Source organism: Dromiciops gliroides, chromosome 1, assembly GCF_019393635.1.
Source record: "Dromiciops gliroides isolate mDroGli1 chromosome 1, mDroGli1.pri, whole genome shotgun sequence".
NCBI lineage: Eukaryota > Metazoa > Chordata > Mammalia > Microbiotheria > Microbiotheriidae > Dromiciops > Dromiciops gliroides.
In genome coordinates, this window is record NC_057861.1 from 732,462,569 (window position 1) to 732,483,457 (window position 20,889).

General features: G+C 46.4%; 1 protein-coding gene across 1 annotated transcript in view; it reads left to right on the forward strand.

The window, feature by feature from the left end:
* LRIG1 (leucine rich repeats and immunoglobulin like domains 1) overlaps positions 1-20,889 on the forward strand; it is a 137,861-nt gene that overhangs the window by 91,051 nt on the left and 25,921 nt on the right. The window contains exons 4-8 of the mRNA XM_043986768.1: positions 9,356-9,493; positions 12,413-12,556; positions 14,522-14,665; positions 15,605-15,748; positions 20,508-20,651. Of these exons, the coding sequence (XP_043842703.1) occupies positions 9,356-9,493; positions 12,413-12,556; positions 14,522-14,665; positions 15,605-15,748; positions 20,508-20,651 (714 nt within the window). The remainder of the gene's footprint in view (positions 1-9,355; positions 9,494-12,412; positions 12,557-14,521; positions 14,666-15,604; positions 15,749-20,507; positions 20,652-20,889) is intronic.

The window sequence follows — 20,889 nt, forward strand, 5'->3', positions numbered from 1 at the left end:
GGTTTGCCGTGTGAAGTCGTCCTCCCCCCCACTCCCCCCAATGGCTAACATTGTAAGTTGACACCACGGATGAAGGAGAGCCATGTGACCCCCCCCCAATCTTTCCTCACTAACACCCCAACTGCAGGGCCCACCAGACGATAGCAATTTGGCAGTAAGAGAAGGCAGAAATATCCCTTTGACTCCTGCCAGCAAGAAATAGTTTCAAAACCCTGCCTTGTGCCCTATTCCCTTGGTGTTGGCTTTCCCTTAAACATAGGATGGGGGTCCTCCTCTGCAGTCCCGTCCCAGGGTCTTAGGGGCTTTTGGAGGTGACCCCCTGGGGGATTGTGATGGCACCCAACGTGAGTAGATCATAGCCCCCACCCACCTTGGTAGTTTGGACCGAGCTAAGAAAGGCTTTGATTGAATTTTGGCCTGCTGACAGCTCCTGTGCTTGTTGTCTGAGGACCAGGCCAGGGAAGTTCTGAGGTGTGGGGAACCAGAGGGCTGGCCACCAGCTAGCAAATGGGGCTTTTTCTATCTTTAGCCATTACAGCTCATGAAGGCTGTCTGCTGAGAGGGTTTGGGTGTGTTGGTATGTGGTCAGGCTTGGGTACAGAGAGTGGGGGAGCACCCACAGTGAGGAAATCCTCGTCCCGTAGAGGTGTGGAGAAGCAGTGTTGGACCTACCAAGGTCTGGTTTGGAAATCATAACAATAACAACAGATTTATGTGGTCCATCTTTTTATGAAAACCCTTACAGCTTGTTTAATAATAATGATAATAATAATAATAATGGTGGTGATGACAATGATTCTCTTCCCATCCAGAACAGAAATAGGATTCAGAGTTAGAAACCCAGAGTTCATCTCTCAAACGGTTGGCCAATAAGCATTTTTAAGCATCCTGTGCACCAATCAGTGTGCTTAAGGTCCAGGGATAGAGGTGTTAATAATAGCCAGCACTCGACATTTGCAAAGCACTTTACTTACAGGATTTCATAGGATCCTCACAATGCCTCTCAAGTGGGGTACGATTAGCACCATTTTATAGGTGAGGAAGCTTAGCTATGAGAGGCCAAATGAATGTCTAAAGCAGAATTCGAACTTAGATCTTCCTGGCTCTAAGGACAGCAATCTCATCCACTGCACTGCCTAGCTGCCTAATGACACCCATGTAAAAGTCCCTTCCCTAGAAGAGGCCCCCTGTTTTTCTAGGGGGAGAGAAGTGAGGTGATTTTTTCTGGGGAGGGCAATAGAGGCAGGTGCAGGAAGTGAGCGATTCCGGCTATGGGGGCAAAGCTCCCTTTACACACTCAGATTCAGCAAGTTACCCAGAGGCAGAAGTTAGTAGGTGTCCTAGGTAGGATGCAAACCCCGGCTCCCTCTCTCTGTAAATCAGCAGTCTTTATACCATACCCTCCAACCTCCTGAAGCTCATAAGGACCCAGCTTCGTTTACCTCATTTGCTTGGATTTGAGTCTTAGAGCTGTAAAAACCCATCACTCAAAATGAATGGGAACCTGGTTGGGATGGACTTAAGCCATTGGGATTTTTATTTTTAAGGGTTGAGTCAAATAGTCCAGATTTGGGCAAACTTGGCAGAAAGTGGGTGTATCCTCCCTTCAGATTTTGTTAGGTGTTCCACAAAAAGAGGTCAGGGCACAATTATTGAAGCCTTCAGGATCAATATAAGGGCAGCAGGGCCTTGGAGATAGATGGGCAGCATTTAGTCATGGAGGTCTGGTTTTAAGAGCTTGGCTAATTCTCTTAAATTCTAAGCCACCTAGGGAGATTCTTTTAAGAGTATGAGTTATACAATTATTGTGACATTGGGGCAGTTACTGGTTTGGTACTGTGATATGAGCTTGTGCCCCCCAAATCTCCCAAGGAAAGGGGGAAAGGGATCTTATTATATGGCAATTGTCTACATTTGTTTTAAATTGATTGTTTCTTAGACCCCAAACGTCATGCTGCAGAATTGGTAGAGTCCATGTGCTTCGAAAAGTATGAAATGAACCCCAGAAAGATGACCCCAGTAATCAGTCCATTGACCTGCCAAGAGATCAAGGCTCACAGAGTCGGGGGATCCTTTGGAAGCCAGCTAGTTCAATCCTCTTATTGACCAAAGAATCATTTTTTTCCTACAACACCCCCAAGAAATAAGTCATTGTCAATTTAAAAATCATATCTCGTTTCTCCCATGTTAGTAAAAAATCAGCTTTTCCTAATTAGAAAACCCATATCAAAAACATGTTAGAAGAGTGCATTTTGGGGGAATCCAGGGGGTTAGGCAGGTGCAAGGTTGCAGGGCTCCATCTGACGGGAAGGGTTAATCAGAGTGTGCGTTGTCTAAATGAAAACTCCTCTAAGGAAGGAATGAAACAGAGAATGTAATCAAGCCGGCTAGGGTTTGGAATAAATCGTATTTATATCCCATGCTGTGTATAGGAGAAGGCATTTGGCAAGGTTTTGTTTTGAAGTTCAATTCTTTGAGACGGCGCAGCTCTGGAAGTGAACAGTTTTGACAGTCTCCAGCTGGGACCAGTTGGCTTTGGTGGTAGGACCTCAGATTTACCATTGGAATCTGATGGGAGCTGGGGGTAATGGAGGGGGAAGGGAATATACCAGCGCCTTTCTGAAGCCGCAGAAGTTGCTGATAAAAAAGTTAGCCCAAAATGACCTCCTTTGGATGGAACCAGCAGAATTGCCAATATGCTGGTTTGCCCTCTTCAGGGCTGGACCGACTAGCATTCGGGTGTGTGGTTCAGTGGAGAGAACGGTGAATTAGGAGTCAGAGGTCCTGGGATCTCTGCTGGTTACTGCATTGGCCAAGTCACTTGATGTCACTGGGTCTTCCGATTCCTCCCCTGGAAAACGAGAAAGTTAGGCTAGATAACAGCTAGGGTCCCTTCCAGCTCTAAAATCTCCTTGATGAAAATCAGGTCTGTGACAGATAGCAGGTTGTTCTTTGGTTCCACCAGAAGGCACAAAGTTAGGGAAAGTCAAAAAAAATGGAGTAATAGGAGATAAAATTGGAAGAGGTCGTTTGGCACCAGGATAATGAATTTATATTTTATTAGTCAGTTGGTGGGGATTGAAGCTTTTTCAGTAGAACAATGGAATGATCAAATCTGTGAATGATGAAGAGAGTTACTTGCAAGATTGGTTATTAGTAATATCCTGGAACGAGGCAGAAAGTCCAGAAGCTCTTACATTAATGTAGTTCCAAAAGGATGAGTACATGCCGTCATCCTGTGGGAGTGGACAGGAAGGGGATAGATTTGAAAGACTGCGGTGATGGAGTTGACGAAACTTATTTAAACTAACTGTGAGAGCAAAGGGTCAGAGGTAGATAGCTCAAACGACCACCCTGACGTCTTGGAAAATGGCTGTACCATCAGCAGACACTGGGACATTAAGGGAAAGAGGGGAGCATGGGGAAAAGGTGCTGAAGATTTTGAGTTTGGGAGATTGAGAGAGCATCCGGGGTCCACAGTTAGAAAAGAAGCGACCTGGGGCAGCTAGGTGGCGCAGTGGATAGAGCACTGACACTTAACACTTACTAGCTGTGTGACCCTGGGCAAGTCACTTAACCCCAACTGCCTCACTAAAATAAAAAAAAAAGAAAAGAAGCAACTTGAGCCCTAGGGTGAACTATATTTGGACATCATGGAAATGGGAGAGGGCCAGAGGTAACCCTTTTCAGAGGGGCCAGAGAAAGCTCTCCAGAAATGAGTAGTTATCAAATGCTTAAAAAAAAGGTCAAAGAAAATGATAAGGAAAGAAAAAGGCCATTGACTTTAGGCAACTGGACCGAAAACAATTCATACCAGTTTTAGAAGCAAAGAGCTGGGAGATTTGGAAGAGCAGCAGGTGCGGAACCAAATGGTCTGAGCTAATTAGCAAATAGCAGCTAAGATGCCTAAATGGGGAGAGGACTTGCAGCTCCTTGAAACATCACACCGGGACTAAGGAATGCTTGAAAATGTGATATTTTTTCCTTTTTTTTTTAAAAATAGTCATCTTAAACATCACCACCATTAAGGAATTAATTGTTCTCTTTGGGCAGTGTCTTCGTTGGGTTACGTGAATGCTGTTTTTGTAGAGTGTTATCAACTCAAATGAGATTAGTGAGTTGAGGTGTGTGGGTATTTGCTGGGAAGGATGAGAGGAGAGGAACAGAACATGGAAGGGGTCAAGGCAAGGTGGTCCTTTGCTTTTGGATGGGGAGACTGGAGCATGTCTGTCCATTGAGTGGAAGGGGCTCAGACAGACATAATTGGAAGACCAAGGGAGGACCACCTCTTCTCAGAGGCTGGAACTCTGGGGGTGAGGGCTGCACGTTTTAGGGGTTAGCATCATAGATTTACAGCTAGAAATGATCTTTGTCCATTTAGGCTAGGGGGCCATTAACCTTTTTTGTGTCACGGACTCTTTGGGCAGTCTTGTAAAGTATATGGATCCCCTTTTAAGTGCATAAAATAAAAGACAATTAGAATGGAAACCAGTAATGGTGAAACAAAGTTATCAGGTTCTTTTTTTTTTTTTTTTGCAAAGAAAATTTCATGGAACCCAGTGATCTAGTCCAACCTCCTCCTTTTACAGATGAGGAAATGGAGGCCCGGAGAGGTTGTCTCTTTCCGGAGATCATAAAGGTGGTAAATGACAGAGGCAAAGTCCTTGGACTCCATCCTTGCCCATGACGAGTGCAGGCAAGAGAAGTAAATGGCTCGAATTCCCCTCTGGTGGAGGATGTTGGAATGCTCCCAGTTATCATCTCGTACACACAAAATGCGGGAAAGCATTCTTTGCCAGCCCTGCTTCTCTAGTCTCTCCTTTACCCATCTTTCCTCCTCCCCCACTCCTTTTATGAGGAGGAACACGATCAGCAGCTGCAGAACATCACCTTGATAGAGAATCTTCCTGATAGTTAACATAAGCAAGGCGGTCTCCATTTTATAGGTTAGGAACCTACAGCTGAGAGCGGTTGTGTTGTGCCCATGATTGGGCAGCTCATGGGCTGCTAGAGTCAGGCTTCTAAGCAAGCCTCCCCCTCCCCCTTTTCATCAATAAATCACTCAGTCAGCCTTTATTAAGGGTCTACTATGTGCCAGGCACTGTGCTAACTCAGATACTTTATAATACATTCTTCATACTTCACCACAGACACACGGAATTTTCTTGTAAGGAACTGGAAATACTTTTCTGACTCAAGGGAAAAGTGGTTGGCCTCCCTTGGGTCGGAGGACATGTTTTAAAAGGTTAGATTGGGAAAGGGAGAAGATGGGGGAAATGGGACGCTTCTCCACATGGTTTGTTTTCCCCAGGTAGATGGAACAGTGCCTTTTCTTTAGTGGGTTTTGAGCTCTGGGAGACTTGTGAAAAAACAAGGAGTGAGGAAGAGAAGACCCAGAACTTCTGGGAAAGAAGTAACTTGTTTATACCCGTTGGATCTGATTTGTTCAAGTGTTTGTTTAAAAGAAATGCCACTTTGTAAGAGGCGGCCTGGGTTCCTTGTTCTGTGTGCAAGAATGCTTTGATTGGCCAGGGACGCTGACACTGTTTACTTAGAAACTGCCCATTGAGCAGCTTGGACCCCCCTGGACAGAGCCGCTTTCATTATTCAGCGGGTTCTCAAGTGTCCAGAACTGGCTCTTGAGAGCAATGGGGGCCCTGGGGCCCGGCCTGCAGAACCAGGGAGTGGGACTGCTTACCAGCATCCCAGAGCATCTGTTTTTCTTCTTCTTCGCCAGGGCTTGGTGGTTATGAACCTCACGGGCTTGCCAGAAAAAGAGATTAAAGAAGCAAACAAATCTTTTGTGGGAAAACAAGCTCTTAGAGGGGCAAACACTTTCTGTGGCCTAAAAGGAGTGAAAACAAAGTGAGGCCATTTCTGGCTGTTTTAATGGGGTAAAGTGGTCACGTGGTTAACACAGGTCCCAACTCCTCCTCTTGGGTTTGTCTTAGGTGAGAAATTCAGTTCAGTTCAACGTGTTAAGCACCTGCTGTATGTGTCAGGCACTGGGCGTCCAGAGTCAGGACACCAGCCTTTATTTACCTGTCATTTTCATCAGTAAACAGATACTTGTCTCTAAGGGGTAGAACCACATGCAGACGTCTAAGGTATAGAATACCCGGCCTCAGCTTACAAAGACACTCATAACAAATGTCATCCAAGTCATAAAATTTCAAGCTACAAATTCAAATAAAACATGGTGGTGCCTGACACATAGTAGGTCCTTAATAAATGTTTTTTCAAATTGAGTTAATTTCATGAGTCGTGGGCAGGAGGGCTAAATTGTTGAATCTTTCTATGACTTCCCAGGCCTGGGACCGTATCCTGTCCTGCTGATTGTGGCTTTTGCCTTGTCCTAATTTGTGTTTTAACCTTTGGCGTCCCATCCACCCCAGGCTATTCTGCATGCCAGCACCAGTCTTTTCTAGGATACTTCCTTAAAGGGGCTAGTTGGCACAGTGCTGGATTTGGATTCATTAATAATAAGTCCCTATTTCTAATCCTACCTCAGATACTTAGGAGTTTTGTGACCCTGGGCAAGTCACTTAACTTTTTAGATTGACTTTGCTTGTCTTTGTGTGTCTCCAGTGCTTGGCACATAGTATGTGCTTAATAAAACTCTTTGGGATTCTTAAGCCGGCCTGTCCATAACTACTTCATCGATGATCTGCCCAGTTTATAAGTGATATTCCTTTTTGCCTTTTAACATTTCCTGGGTACCAATACAACACACATACTGTTCTTCTTCTTCTTTTTGCTCACTACTTTGTTTGCTTAATGCAGGTTTCTTTTTTTTTTATTTTTTTATTTTATTTTATTTTATTTTATTTTATTTTATTTTATTTTATTTTATTTTATTTTATTTTATTTTATTTTATTTTATTTTAATGCATGTTTCTTGGGTGAATTTTGAATGCTACTTTTTGCGGACTACTACACAAAGCACTTTCCAGTGCCCATCCAGTCAGGTCTAAATCTCATGCTGGAGCATTGAGGCCCTCCATCATCTGACCTCACTTTGTCCTTTCTAATTTATTTCCTAGCATGCATTTCTCTTAGCCACCCTTTTCTCATTATTATCACATTATCCTTTGTGCTTGTCAGGGGTATTCTCGCCTTTGTCTGTATCATCCTCCTTTTTTATATGTGTTATAAACCCTTCTATCTTCCTTCCCTTCCCAAGGCCCATTTGGAATCCTACCTTCTTCATATATCCCTCCTATCCCTCAGTTATTCTAACCAGCATTCGCCTCTACTTTTCCGGAATATCTATGTTTTCCATTTGTATAATTGGTTTAGACACTTGCTAACAGCCAGTAGTATGTTCTGCTCTATAATGTCTACAGTTTTTATTTGTTTGCCCTGTATAAGTCTCATTGCCATAGATTTAAAAAAATTATTTCCCCTCACACTCCCCAGGTTAATTCAGTTGTTGAGTCATTTTTGTCAATTGTGACTCCATTTGGGGTTTTCTTGGCAAAGATAGTGCAATGGTTTGCCATTTCCTTCTCCAGCTCATTTTACAGATGAGGAAACTGAGGCAAACAGAGGTTAAGTGACTTGCCCAGAGTCACACAGCTAGTAAGTGTCTGAGGCCAGATTTGAGCTCAAGATGAGTCTTCTTGACTCCAGACCTGCAGGTAATCAATAAGTTCACAGAATTTGAATTGGAAAGTATTCCCTGACACTTCCTCTTTTGACCCACATCTGCCTAGAAATCCTTTGTAAATTACCACCAGATTCAATCTCTGTTTGATCCTCCCACCCCTCAAAACCTGCTGCACCCCTGATGCAGCCCCGATAAAATAGACACTGTCCACTATACATTTCAGTGGAAAGGAACCAGATGATATGGGTTCAAATCTTTGCTTTGCTGCTTACTATCTGTGTGATCTTAGATGCCATCCCTTCTCTGCAACTAGATCAGAGGCCTCTGAACCAGATTAAAATATAATTGAGAAGAAAAATAAAGTTGGGAAAAATCTAACAAAATAAACAAGAATACAATAAAACATAGATAACAGCAGGTAAGAAAACTTACAGTTAGGCCTCAGGTACAGATTAGTGGCTCCCATTGGTATTGAGGTGGTGCTGCTGACCTAGATGACCTCTCTCTGGGTCCCTTCTGGCCTCAGATCTTTGATGTAGCCCATCCTCCCCTCAGTTTTGTACTTCAGTACCCCGTGCTTTGTTACCTGTGTGCTCCTCTCTGCCTTGGAGGGGCAGGGGGTCCTTCTTGCCCAAGCAGATGACTCTCCCTGTGCCCTCCATCACATACCTTGTGAATCCTAAGTGGTCTTTTCATTGAGACTCTAGTCTGCTTCTCCTTAATTTGCACAAGAAATTGAATTATAGGCTTGTAAGAGTAGGCTTTAATCCCCATATCAGGAGCTACCTTGTAGATATAACTGAGATGAAGAGGATGCGTGCATTGTCATCATTCATTGGTCACACTCTAGCTATTAGTGTGTGTGTGTGTGTGTGTGTGTGTGTGAGAGAGAGAGAGAGAGAGAGAGAGAGAGAGAGAGAGAGAGAGAGAGAGAGAGATGTAGGATCATAGATTTAGAACTGGTAGGGAGGGGCTTTTGTGGCTATTTATTTCAAACCTACTTTTTTACACATGAGGAAACTGAGGCTCATAAAGGCATGCCTTATGCAATGTATAATAATAAGTAGCTCCGCTGGAATTTGAACTTAAGTACTCCAAATCTTGACCCACTTTCTACTTTTTTTTTTTTAAGTGAGGCAATTGGGGTTAAGTGACTTGCCCAGGGTCACACAGCTAGTAAGTGTTAAGTGTCTGAGGCCAGATTTGAACTCAGGTCCTCCTGAATCCAAGGCCGGTGCTCTATCCACTGTGCCATCTAGCTGCCCTACACTTTCTACTTTTTATGTTATACAACATTGTGATACCCAATGGCCTATTTTACTGAATATTTGGCAAATTCAGCCCAAACTTCATTAATATGATGATGATGAAACAAGTAAGAGACCACAAAGTAAATGGATTGTTAAAGTAATTACATTTTCTTTGAAAGGCCCAAAGAAGGATCTGCTTGCTAGATAAACAATGGGCTCACACATTCGTTTTGAAAACAAAACTTCATATTCTCTCTCTCTCTCTCTCTGTCTCTCTGTCTCTCTCTCTGTCTCTCTGTCTCTCTCTCTCTCTCTCTGTCTCTCTGTCTCTCTCTCTCTGTCTCTCTGTCTCTCTCTCTGTCTCTCTGTCTCTCTGTCTCTCTGTCTCTCTGTCTCTCTGTCTCTCTCTCTGTCTCTCTCTCTCTCTGTCTCTCTGTCTCTCTCTCTCTCTGTCTCTCTCTGTCTGTCTCTCCCTCCCTCCGCCTCTCTCTCCCAGGCAACACAATAAGATCCGCAGTGTGGAAGGCAGCCAGCTGAAACCTTACATTTCCTTGCAAACCCTGGACCTGAGTTCCAATAACATCACTGAAGTACGAAGCACTTGTTTTCCTCATGGACTGCACATAAAGGAACTGTAAGTTTCTCTGACCAATCGACACTTCCCCTGCAGTTTGTGAGAAGCTCCCCTTGGGCCCTGCCACCCCTGAGCTTCTGCAGCATTGACCTCAACTCCCCTTATGGTCGGGCATCACCAAGCGCTCCTTCTAGCTCATGGAAAATGGCGGCCAGTTCTTCTTAGCAGGAGAGTTGGAGGAGATTGGTTAGAAACATTGGCAGAAAAGTCATAACCACCTGAGTAATTAACAGGTTTTAGTGACCACTCATCTGTTGGTTTCATTCAGCACTGGGTCATCCAGCCTGTGTGTTATCTGTCGGGGGTTCTTTTGTCCGATTCAGCATTTAAATAACTCGGCCTTCAGAGATTAGGAGAGGAGAGAAACTCAGCCAGTATTCATTAAGCTCAATTATGTGTGTAGGATGTATTGGCCAGTGGGATGACACCATAGAACGTCCCGATTGGAAAGTGTTTGAGTGGCGTTCGGTCCACCTCACACGTGAACATGACTGCTCTTCACAAGACAGCTGATGACTTGTGGTCACCTCTAGGATTCCTTAGGGAGCCCATGTGGCTTTGGGATAGCTTCACAAGGAAGTTTCCCGATACATCCAATCTAAATTTTCTTTGGCCCCAGATTCTACCCCCCGCCCGGGGCATCTGTCCAATTATTTCCCAGCTTGTTTTCAACAAAAGGTTGGGTGGATGAGAAGGGGGAAAACTACTTGTTGAAAAAGAGATTTCTGGATTTTATTCATTTGCAAAATACTAAGTGCCCACAATTTTCCATGCACTGGGAATCCTGTCCCCAAGAGGCTCACGTTCTCTTGGGAGAGACAACATACATACATAAAAATTTATACAAAATAAAATCAAGGTAATTTGGGGGAGTGGGAAGACACTAGCCACTGGGGAGACAAAGACCAGGAAAAGACCTCAGTCAGTGCTCCTTCACATGGACATTAATGCTCTCCACAATACATCTAATGACTTGTGGTCATTTGAGTCAACTCTACCTAGCCATTTGTGGTGGAAGTGTTTGGACAGGAATTCATTACATAGCCCTTCCAGGATGCCCAGTTGTAGAAACCCAAGTGAGACTTAGGGACAATATTTTGTTTCTGTGCTTAGAGTAAATGTGGGAGGTTTTTAGCCCTGGGCCCTTTAAGCCTGATGGGGCAGGGTTTTGTCCCAAGTGGAGACTGTGCAGCAGGGCTGTTAGTTGTATTTAGCTTAGGTATAGACGATGACAGCAGGAAAGAAGGCATGGCAATGCTTCCCTTTCTCCAAACGTCACGGGGTGGATTTGAGGATTGAATGAAATAAGCATATAAAGTACCATTATTGATATTGTTGTTGCTATTGTCATCATCGGCATCGTTTTGATGATGTTTTTATTATATATCGAGAGTCCAAATTGTCTGGTGTTGGCATCAAAGGAGGCCTTTCTATTCTGGTCTAGAGCAGCCAGCACATTTTTATCAGACTGCCCTATTTAATCTGAAGTGTTGGGAACAAATAGTACAGCAAAATTTGCAAGGAGTCCCTGTGTGCCTTCTCTCTTGTCATGTGGGAGAGAGGTTGTTTTTCTCTCTCTCTCCTTAGCCATCCTACAAATAACCCCAGTGTCTGGCCTTTCTCATCTTCCTTTTGTCCAGAAGGTCAGTATTTGCGTACAGATAGGGATAAAGAAAGACTTCAGGAATAGGAGAACCTCCTAAAGTCCGTGAGACCCCTGCCTCTGCTGCTCTGGCTTAAAAACAGGTATAGATGTAATCCCAGTTTACAGAACTGGGGGAGAGGGAGGCTGTTTGGGTAATTTATCACACTACATGAATGGGGTTTTCCTTGCTACTGAAAAGGTGGGTTTTTAAAAAATTTTACAAAAAGATTCACTTCAGAGAGTTCCCTTTTAAAGAGGGTGCTCTTCCTCATTGCATTTGAAAATAGGATTCAGTTTCTCACAAATCCATAACCACACTAATGCTGGAATGTACCTGTCAGGCAGGTTGTACAATGAGGTCCACCCTTTCTTGGAGAAGGCTGTTTCTCCCAGTTACTGGATTCCTGATGGCACCCGCTGGTTCAGAATTCACTTTCCTGTTTTGGGTTCTCTCTGGGGAATGTGCCTTCTGTCCACCTCTTCCTATATGCCTTCATTGTCTTGGTCCTCTTTACTTCGGAGGGAACGGTGCCTCCAGAAACCCCAAGTTTGCAGGTTGTGCGCTCTTGCTCTCGCTCTCACTCTCTCTCCCTCCCCCTGCCTTCTTCCCTCTCCCTCTTCCTCTCCTCTCCTCTCCTCTCCTTCTCTCCCTCTCTCCCAGTGTTGGGGAGCGTATGAGTTTTGGCTTCTCTAGTTATTCTGACCTTCACCCAAGGCAAATCTTTTCCTGATTTCACCATGTTTTGGAAGGTTCTAATGCTAGAACCTCTAGGGCACTCTCTTCAGGAGATGGAGAACAGTAGAGAAGCTGTGTAGAGATGACTCAATTCAGAAAGAGTGCCATGGCCATCTGTAGATAACTGATCAAGTCCAGCTTAGGACATGATGCCCATTGGGTACCAGACACTGTGACAAGCTCAAGCACAGCTCTCTTTCTCAGCACACAGTCTAATGATGTGGCAATGACTCTGGACAGGATAAATCAACAGAGGGAAGGCACTAGAATTAGTTAGGGAGTGAGAGGAGATGAGGAGGGAGGCATTCTAGGGATGGGGAGAGATGGGAGTGTTAGGGAGGCTGGTGCTTTTGGATAGAAGAGTGGGTGGAGGGATCAAGATGTGAGAAGATTCCCAAAGGTGTTGGGAAAACAGATTATGAAGGGCCTTGAAGGCCAGAGAATTTCCCGTTTTATTCTTCCTTTGGGAGTGTCTGCTGTGTCCCCCACAATGGGGACCTGCTCCCACCTCTCAGCTTTCTGCTGTGAATTATTACAGCCACCTGGGAAACAACCGCATCAGCAACCTGGAGCCGGGAGCGTTTGACGGCCTCTCAAGATCCCTGCTGACCCTCCGCCTGAGCAAAAACAGGATCACCCAGCTCCCCGTCAAAGCGTTCAAGTTGCCCCGGCTGACTCAACTGTGAGTAGTGACCGGGCATTTTAATTAAGGTTAGCCAAACTGTTACGGAGACAAAATTTCCCCCAGGACCCTCACCTCCTGTGCAGCTCTGCCCTTTTTCCCTCACTGTGCATCTCTCAGACTTCATGTAAACTCTTAGGAACAGGCCTGCAGTGACACCTAATAAAAACAAATTAGGAGTTTGGGCTAGGATGTGTTGGTGGCTGGAGACTGACAGGAGAAAGATGAATTGTACATGCCATTGGTCATTCTTGTGGGCATTTTCTGTAATGAAACCTTCCCCTACAACTTGAAATGCTCCCTTGACTCAGACTTGGGGCAGATTGGTTTCCATTGTGTTTTCTTAGCAGAGTTGGGAGGTGGGGGGTGAGGGGTGGGGCTGCTGGTGGGAACAGTTCTCTCCTTCTTTCATTTTAATATCGGCCGGGGCCACACAGTTCCCTTTTAAAGGGCCGTAAAATGTAACGAGGGTAGACGGCCACAATGAGCGGCAATGTCTGCAGAAACATTCCAGGCACGAGAGCATTAGGGTGACTGGGATTCGATCGTCAGTTATGCCCAGTGCGGCTGAAATCATTCCTGGAAAAACATGACCCAGCTTCAAGTGGATGGGACTGGGACAATTGCAGGAGGTTTGTTTTATTTTGAAGTATTTAATCTTGGATGTGACTGTTGAAAGAAAATAACTTTTTTTTCCCCCCTGAAGTAAAGTTTATTGACCAGCAGCCTTGTGTGAGACAGTATATGTAGTAGTTACAAGAAGCCTGTTTATATAATAAACACGTTAAAGTTTTCAAAGGGCTTTTCATGCATTATTTTATTCCATTTTCAGGTCTGCCCTTAGAATGCAGGTTCTCTCTGTTATGCTCACCCCCACCTTACACACACACACACACACACACACACACACACACACACACACACACACACACTTTTCAGTAGGCAATATTTGAGGCTGGATTCTAGAAATCCCCATGTCAGGAGGATTTGGGCTTCACAAAGGTTTGTTCATTATTAACCCTTCATAATGAACTAAGACTAAAAATAATTGGAACTTTCCCTTTTAGTGTAGTCGAGGTTTTATTAGGCTGTATTAGAAAACCAGACCCACAAGATCATAGATTATAGTTTTTAAAAGCTGGAAGGAATCATAGACATCATCTATTCCAACCCTTTCTATTTAACAGAAGAGGAAATTGTGACGCATAGAAAAGACCCTAGGCTCCCAAGGAAAACAGAAAAAAAAATGTATTGACTAGATATAGGAAATAGAGAAAAATAGAAAATCTAAGAAATTGTTGAGCTTGGCTGTGTGATTTCACGTGGCAAGCTGTGTCCAGTCTGCCCCAAGTTTGTCTTTTTCAGGAGCTTTCCTACACAGAATTTTTTCATTTAAAAGGGGAGCTGTGGGTAGGGCCCTTCCTATGGGCGGGCGACAAGGTCAGGATGTGCGATAGATTATCGCTATGTGACCCAGATGGCCCCTCCTCTCCCCTCCTACCGGACTCAGGCTTCCGATCTCGAACAGAACAAACACCAGAGTTCATCCTACTGAATTAGAACATCCTCAGAGAAAAGCCTTCTGACCACAGTCGGAACCCCCTCTTCATTCATTGTCATGAATGGCGCCTCTGAATTTTAGCAGATGAAATGTGAGAGCTGAGCTCATTCAGGGGCCTAGGGGGAATGGTGGATCAGGGTCTTATCAGGAGAGAGCATCTCTGCACTATGGCTTCATTCATCACTAATGGTCCATCTTACCTGTCATTCCCTCAGATGCCAGTCTGAGGCCGGGGCTGTCTCCCTAGCTGGGCATGCGTTGATACCCCCATTCCTTAGGCTCCGGTGGGATTTCAGTTTCCCCAGGTTTTCACTCTCTCCTTTCATGCCCTCACTGATGAGCCCCCCCTGCCGCAAGAACTGCAAGGAGACGTCTCATGTATTTTCCTGATTCCCCCCGCCCAGAGAGCTGAACCGGAATCGAATCCGACTGATCGAGGGGCTGACATTCCAAGGGCTCGATAATTTGGATGTTTTGAAGTTGCAACGTAATAACATCAGCAAGCTGACAGATGGGGCTTTCTGGGGTCTGTCCAAGATGCAAGTATTGTAAGTAGTAGAGGGGGGCTGTGCTTCCTGTCAGTAGGAGGAAGACCCCAAATGGGAAAGGGCCTTCAGTGATCCTGGAGACCTTTTTCTCTTGGTTGATTTGGGTCTTCAGCTTCTGGGCCCCCACTCTTGACTCATGGGAATCCCTGTGACTGGCCACAACCTGATGTTTCTTTCAGCAGTTTTTTTTCCCCTAAGCTTTGGAGCAAAACTCAGTAGGTGGACCACTGTTTAGGTTTTATATATTCGGGGAGCAGAGGTAGTCTCTGCTCCTCTCCCTCACCCCCGACCCCCTATCACACGTTCAAGTTTCTGCCTCCTATAAGGCGGAACCCAAGAACGGTTACTCCTTCTTTCTCACATCCTCTCCCTGACCTTCCTCACACCCTCTAGCCAGATGTGGTTTTGGGGTTTTAGCATTGTCCTTGGTCTCCAGGTGGGCTTGAAATGTAGAGTTTATTTGGAGAGATTTATTTATGTCATACGTCTCCTATGTTAATAATGACCATCTTTAGTCACTGCAGATGTCTTGCTTTCATCATAGGGCCTTTGTCCTTTACCAGATGTTTACAACTGGAAAGGTCATTTATTTGTTGTTTTTTTTTTAAGTAACTAGGGAAGAAATACATGAAATGAAAAACAAAAATCTCACTTAATTTGATTTATAAACATTTATTAAGTGCCTACTATGTGCCAGGCACTGTGGTAAGCTCTGGGAATACAAAAAGAGGCAAAAGACAGTGTCTGTCCTCATGGGACTTACCATCTAATAAACTCATACAGTTTCAAAGACTAGCGGTGCTTTTGCCTTGAGCAGGAGTAACAGGAGATAAAGGGAAAACCAGATCCTTCCAAACTCTTTAACTGCCCGTTTAAAAAGAAGGGTTGTGTGTGCTGGCTGGCTCCTCTCATCGGTTCTGCCCTTGGATGTCCCCATAGGCACCTGGAGTACAACAGCCTGACAGAAGTGAACAGTGGCTCACTCTACGGGCTCACTGCCCTGCACCAGCTCCACCTGAGCAACAACTCGATATCTCGCATTAACCGGGACGGCTGGAGCTTCTGCCAGAAGTTACATGAACTGTAAGTGCCCTCTGGCCGGCTGTTGTTGGGATGTGGCCGCCGACTCTGTTAGTGAATGCGTTCAGATAATATGGGGTCTGGTGGCTGGGAGGGATTCCCGCCTGGGAAAGGAGGGAAGAGACCTTCCCTACTCAGTCCTGGCTGTTTTTTTGACTCCAGGAGTCAAATTAGAAGGAGCTTGTCCCTGCTGTGAAGTCTGTGCCCCTGGGGGGTTTCTGGCTGCTTCTTTCTCCCCCTCATTTTGGGGGAGAATGTGACTTCCTTTAGACGTTAGGGAACAACCTTCTGGCAGTGAAGGCTCTCTCTGCTGCTGCCTAGTGGGAAAGGAATTGTAGGCCACGTAATGGGGGCTTGATTTAGTGCCAAGATAGAGCCAGGGAACCTGGGTTCCTGGAGTGAAAATGCTTGAGTGTAGCCTTGAAATATAACAGGGGGTGCTCACTGTTCTTCCTCGACACCAGCTGCATATTATCGGGTCATCTCCTCCATCTCCAACACTGTTCTCCTGTTTTGTAGTTGGGTTTTAAAGTCATAGGAGGGTCTCCCTTAACTGTGAATGAGGGTCCAAAGTCTTTCTTACACGATGTGTGCATGGAAAATGGGAATAATGTCAATACCCATCAAATGTACTCACAGGGCTCTGGCTCCTCCCAAACGGGATGGCTTCTCTCCATCAGTGGGGGCTCTCATTAAGGTGCCTTCTCCCCTGTTGTCATGGGTAACACCGAGGGGGACAGCCTGTGCCCAGATGAGACCTGTCTGGTTGCCTCTGAAGGTCCACTAGAAATCACTAACAACCAAGACAGATTGAAGTACGACAAACAGGGCCCTGCTTTGGTAGCTTCCTCTCTCTCCATAGGTTCCCTGTATTTAAAACACTTCTCTCCCTAGAAGAATGTGAAGGAGTTTTCCAGTTTCTGTTACCTAAGATGGAGAATCCCTTCTCCCATAAGAGTCTTGGTGGCATTTTCTGGGGTGTGGCTCATGGAATCACAGAACATTAACAGCACAGACAGGGACCTTAAGAATCATTTAGCTCAGCTGCTTCCTTTTACAGATGGGGATACTGAGGCCTAGTGACTTGTCTAAGGTCCTGCCCAGAGACAGTGGACATTTTAAAAGACACCTGCTGTGTTCTAGACACATTGAGGTGAGGCAGAAATGAGACACATCTTGCCCTCAAGAAGAATGCGTTTTATTGGAATCCAGAATTGTGGTTCCACTGGGGTCGTTGTCACGGGGATCCTTTGGATGCTTGGTCTGCACCAGGCACTGTGCTGAACCCCTGGGACTCAGAGGCAGATGTGGTCCCTTGCCCTCCTAGAGTTTACATTCTGAGGGGGGGAGATGACATGCAAAGAGTAGCATCTATTAAACACCTTCTGTTGGTGAGGCAGTGCACTTGAAGGGCCGGGAATACAAAGCAAGAATCTCTACCCCTAAGATGTTCCACTTCTAACGGGGGAGACGACACGCCGGCGACAGAGCCGACGGAGGGCGACCTCAGAGGCACTGGCTCTCAGGAGGTCCTTTCCTGCTCAGATGCACCAGCCATTTCCTTAGTGCATTGCAGGCCTCTGGAGGGTCTGCTGCCTTCAGCTGTCTGATAACCAGCCTCTGATGTGGGTGACGTCATTCCCTGGGCACCTGGGCCTTGTCTGGGGCGAAGGAGGCGGCTGTGAGAAAGGTTGGCCGTTGTCTGGGTGAAGCATCCTTGTGATGGCCACCTTTGCTCCTTCCCTCTGCTCCCTTTTAGGCCCGGGGAGCTCTCCCCAGACTTCATCCCAGCTGCAGCTCCGTTCTCTGCTCTCTTGGAGCTGCATCAAAGGCTTCACACACCAGCAGCCTTCTCATCATTAAGACATACCCTCGGGGCAGCTAGGTGGCGCAGTGAATAGAGCACCGGCCCTGGAATCAGGAGTACCTGAGTTCAAATCTGGCCTCAGACACTTAACACTTACTAGCTGTGTGACCCTGGGCAAGTCATTTAACCCCAATTGCCACACTTAAAAAAAAAAAGACATACCCTCCAAGGAAGGAGGCCCACTTATTCGACTTGCTGATTGGCCGGAAAAGATCACATGATGATCATAGATGTGATTCTTGCCTTTGAATTGGCCAGGGTGGGGGTGGGTGGGGACATCTTTGTATCTGCCTTTTCCTGGAGCAGATGATTTGTATTTCAACATGTGCTTCATCACCTAATGCATTTAAAAGTCACCAATTCGGATTTTCCCATGAATGGTCATTCTGCCTGGACATACTTGGGTTAATGAACACTTTCTGTTTATTTTGATGCCTTCCCAACAGTCCCCGATTGCTTCCTGTGCGTCTACGTCTTTGCATGTATGGTATGCATGTGTGCATGTGTACACACATGTACATACATGTATGTGTGTGCGCATCTGTATGTATTGATCCGTTGCTGCTTAGCCCTTGAAAGAGGCCATGAAAGCAGCCCCCGCTGTGAGAGTTAAGTTCCTAGGAAGCTCGCTGCAGGGCCTTTGAAAATGGAGAGCGTTTGGCATCTTGGCTCTGTCGCTTTTGTGTAACAGGACCCGAGCAAGCCCTCCTGCCTCTTGGGGCCTTGGGGCCTGGGTGGCCTCCGACATGCCTTTGGGCCCTAGATCTCGAATCTTCTTAGTGCTGGGGAAAAGAAGGTGGTGTCGACACAGATATGTGCCCCCAAGGCCTCCTCTGGAGAATGGTCCAGTCTTGGCGCTCTCTGGGCTGTCCGGGGTCTGCTGATTCCTACAGAGCCCAGCTCCCTGAAGTTTTCAGATAGTTGTGACCAAGAGCACAGGCAGATCCCCTGAAGCTTGTCCTTCTGCCCCTCTTGGGAAGCACCAGGAGGGGTGCTTGGGTGAGCGGGCCTTCACCAGGCAGAGCAGGGAGACCCCTTGGCGAGGTATCAGGGTACGCTGGCAGCCAGCCTTGACGTGACTTTCCTCAAGCCGGATTCTTTCATCCTAGGTGAGGACATGATCTTGATTGTCTGCCAGGTCTGTATAACTTGATGCTACAACTTCTCTCGGAGAGAAAGAATGTGGCTCCGTGACTCTTTCAAACACGTTAATCTTGCCTGAGCCCCCCTCCCCCCACCTTCCCAGCAAAACATTCACACACTCATTCACACCCACTCACACCCACCCACACTCACTCACACCCACACTAACACACACACAGAGTTTAAAAACAAAATAAGTGATCGGTGTATCGGGGAAACACAGAAGTGTACATGTTATTGGTGGTGGTGTTTTAAAAATCAAATTGCATGGAGGAGGTAGGGAAGCAGTGTCTGTTGCCATGGAAGAAGCTAGCATTGGGGTCCCTTCCCAGCTGTGCTGCCACATTGGTGTGCTATGACTTTGGGCAGATCCCTTTCCTCCTTTGGCATCAGATTCCTTGTGTTGGTGGTCCTTTCCAGTGCTTACTCTGTGTTCCTTCATAATCTAAAAGCCTCTGTTCTCATCAGCAGGGCACTGGGCCGGCCTGGGCCAGATAGGGAGACCTAGAGTCTAATGATAAAACACTAACATCCTCATGACGAGGATGATGCGGATAGCTAGTCGTGATGGTGCGGCTGCTCATGACAGCTGTGATGATATAACAGTAGTGAATGATGGTGATGAGCAAGGAGGACTTGGCCTGAAGGCGCTTTCTGTTCAGTCCCTGTCCTTCCCTTTGAGGGTACCCAGAAGGGTCCTTAGAAGTGCTCTGGTCTGGCGCCCTCATTTTACAAAGGCTCACGGAGGTCAGGCAAGGCCGGCTCGGTGGGCAGGCAGGCTCTGGCTGCCCTCTGTTCATGCAGGTATTTTACACCTGGCTCCCTGCTCAGGTGTGAGTACCTTGCAGAGGTGGGGTGGGTGTTTGCCCCAGGTGATGGCCGGTGGTATGAGCACCGGTGCCCTCTGCTGGCTGCTTTGGGGTGTCTTGAGTTTGATCAGCTTCCCAACAGTGTCATTTAAGGCCAGTCACGCGGGTTGTGTCTTTGTCTTGGATCCCTCTTCACACCAGTGCTGGCCCCTGTTGATTATCTACAGCTTGTCCCGTCTAGAGCTTGTTTGTACAGGGTTGTTCTCTCATTGTCTCCCTCGTCGGACTGTGGGTTCCCCGAGAGGAAGGCCATCTCTTTGCCTTTCTTTGTCCCCAGGGCTTAGCGCAGTGCCCAGCACATAGTAGGTCCTTTATAGTTTTTTACTTGACTTGATCCCACTGTGAAAAGCAGCTTAAGGCCACTAAATGACAACAATAAATCTGTTCTTCATGTTCTCCTTTGTGCAATCAACCCTCCTAATCTCACTGGTCCTTCATGGCCACCTCACGAAGGAGGGGGGCAGGCTGATTGGCTGCTATCCCCACACCCCATGTAGAGCAGGTTTGCTGAGCGGTAGAAGCCGCAGGACGGTTTGGCAGAGCGTTTTAGCTCAGCTCTCCCAGCTGGTCACCTACCATCGCTGAGCAGAACAGAAGTAGGCAGCCTGGTTGTACGGGCTGGCTACTTGGTGATGTCCCCTTCTGGTCTCATGAGTCACTTGCATTGACTTACCCAGTCCATGCTTTCTATGAACTTACAGGCTTTGGTGAAGCGCCAGCAGATTCTCAGGTCCTGTTTGTGGGTGTGGAGGGGATGCCAAAGGTGACTTTCCTCCTGAGGGCCTGTGACGGTGTGTGTGAGGGGAGTTGGAAGGACTGCTCTGACTTGCTTTTGTTCTCTTCCCTCCCTACTCCCCTGCCTCCCGCCATTTTGTTTTCTCAGGATCCTGTCCTTCAACAACCTCACCCGGCTTGATGAGGAGAGCCTGGCTGACCTGAGCAGCTTACAGATCTTGCGTCTCAGCCACAATTCTATCAACCACATTGCAGAAGGCGCCTTCAAGGGGCTCAAAAACCTGAGGGTCTTGTAAGTGTGTCTTCTTTTCTTCTTCTTCTTCTTCTTCTTCTTTTTTTTTTGGTGGGGTAATAAGGGTTAAGTGACTTGTCCAGGGTCACGCAACTAGCAAGTGTCAAGTGTCTGAGGCTGGATTTGAACTCTGGTTCTCCCGAATCCAGGGCTGGTGCTTTATCCATTGGGCCACCTAGCTGCTCTCCTAAGTGTTTTTTCACATTTGGTTTAATGTCATTGTAGCCCTGTTGGATGC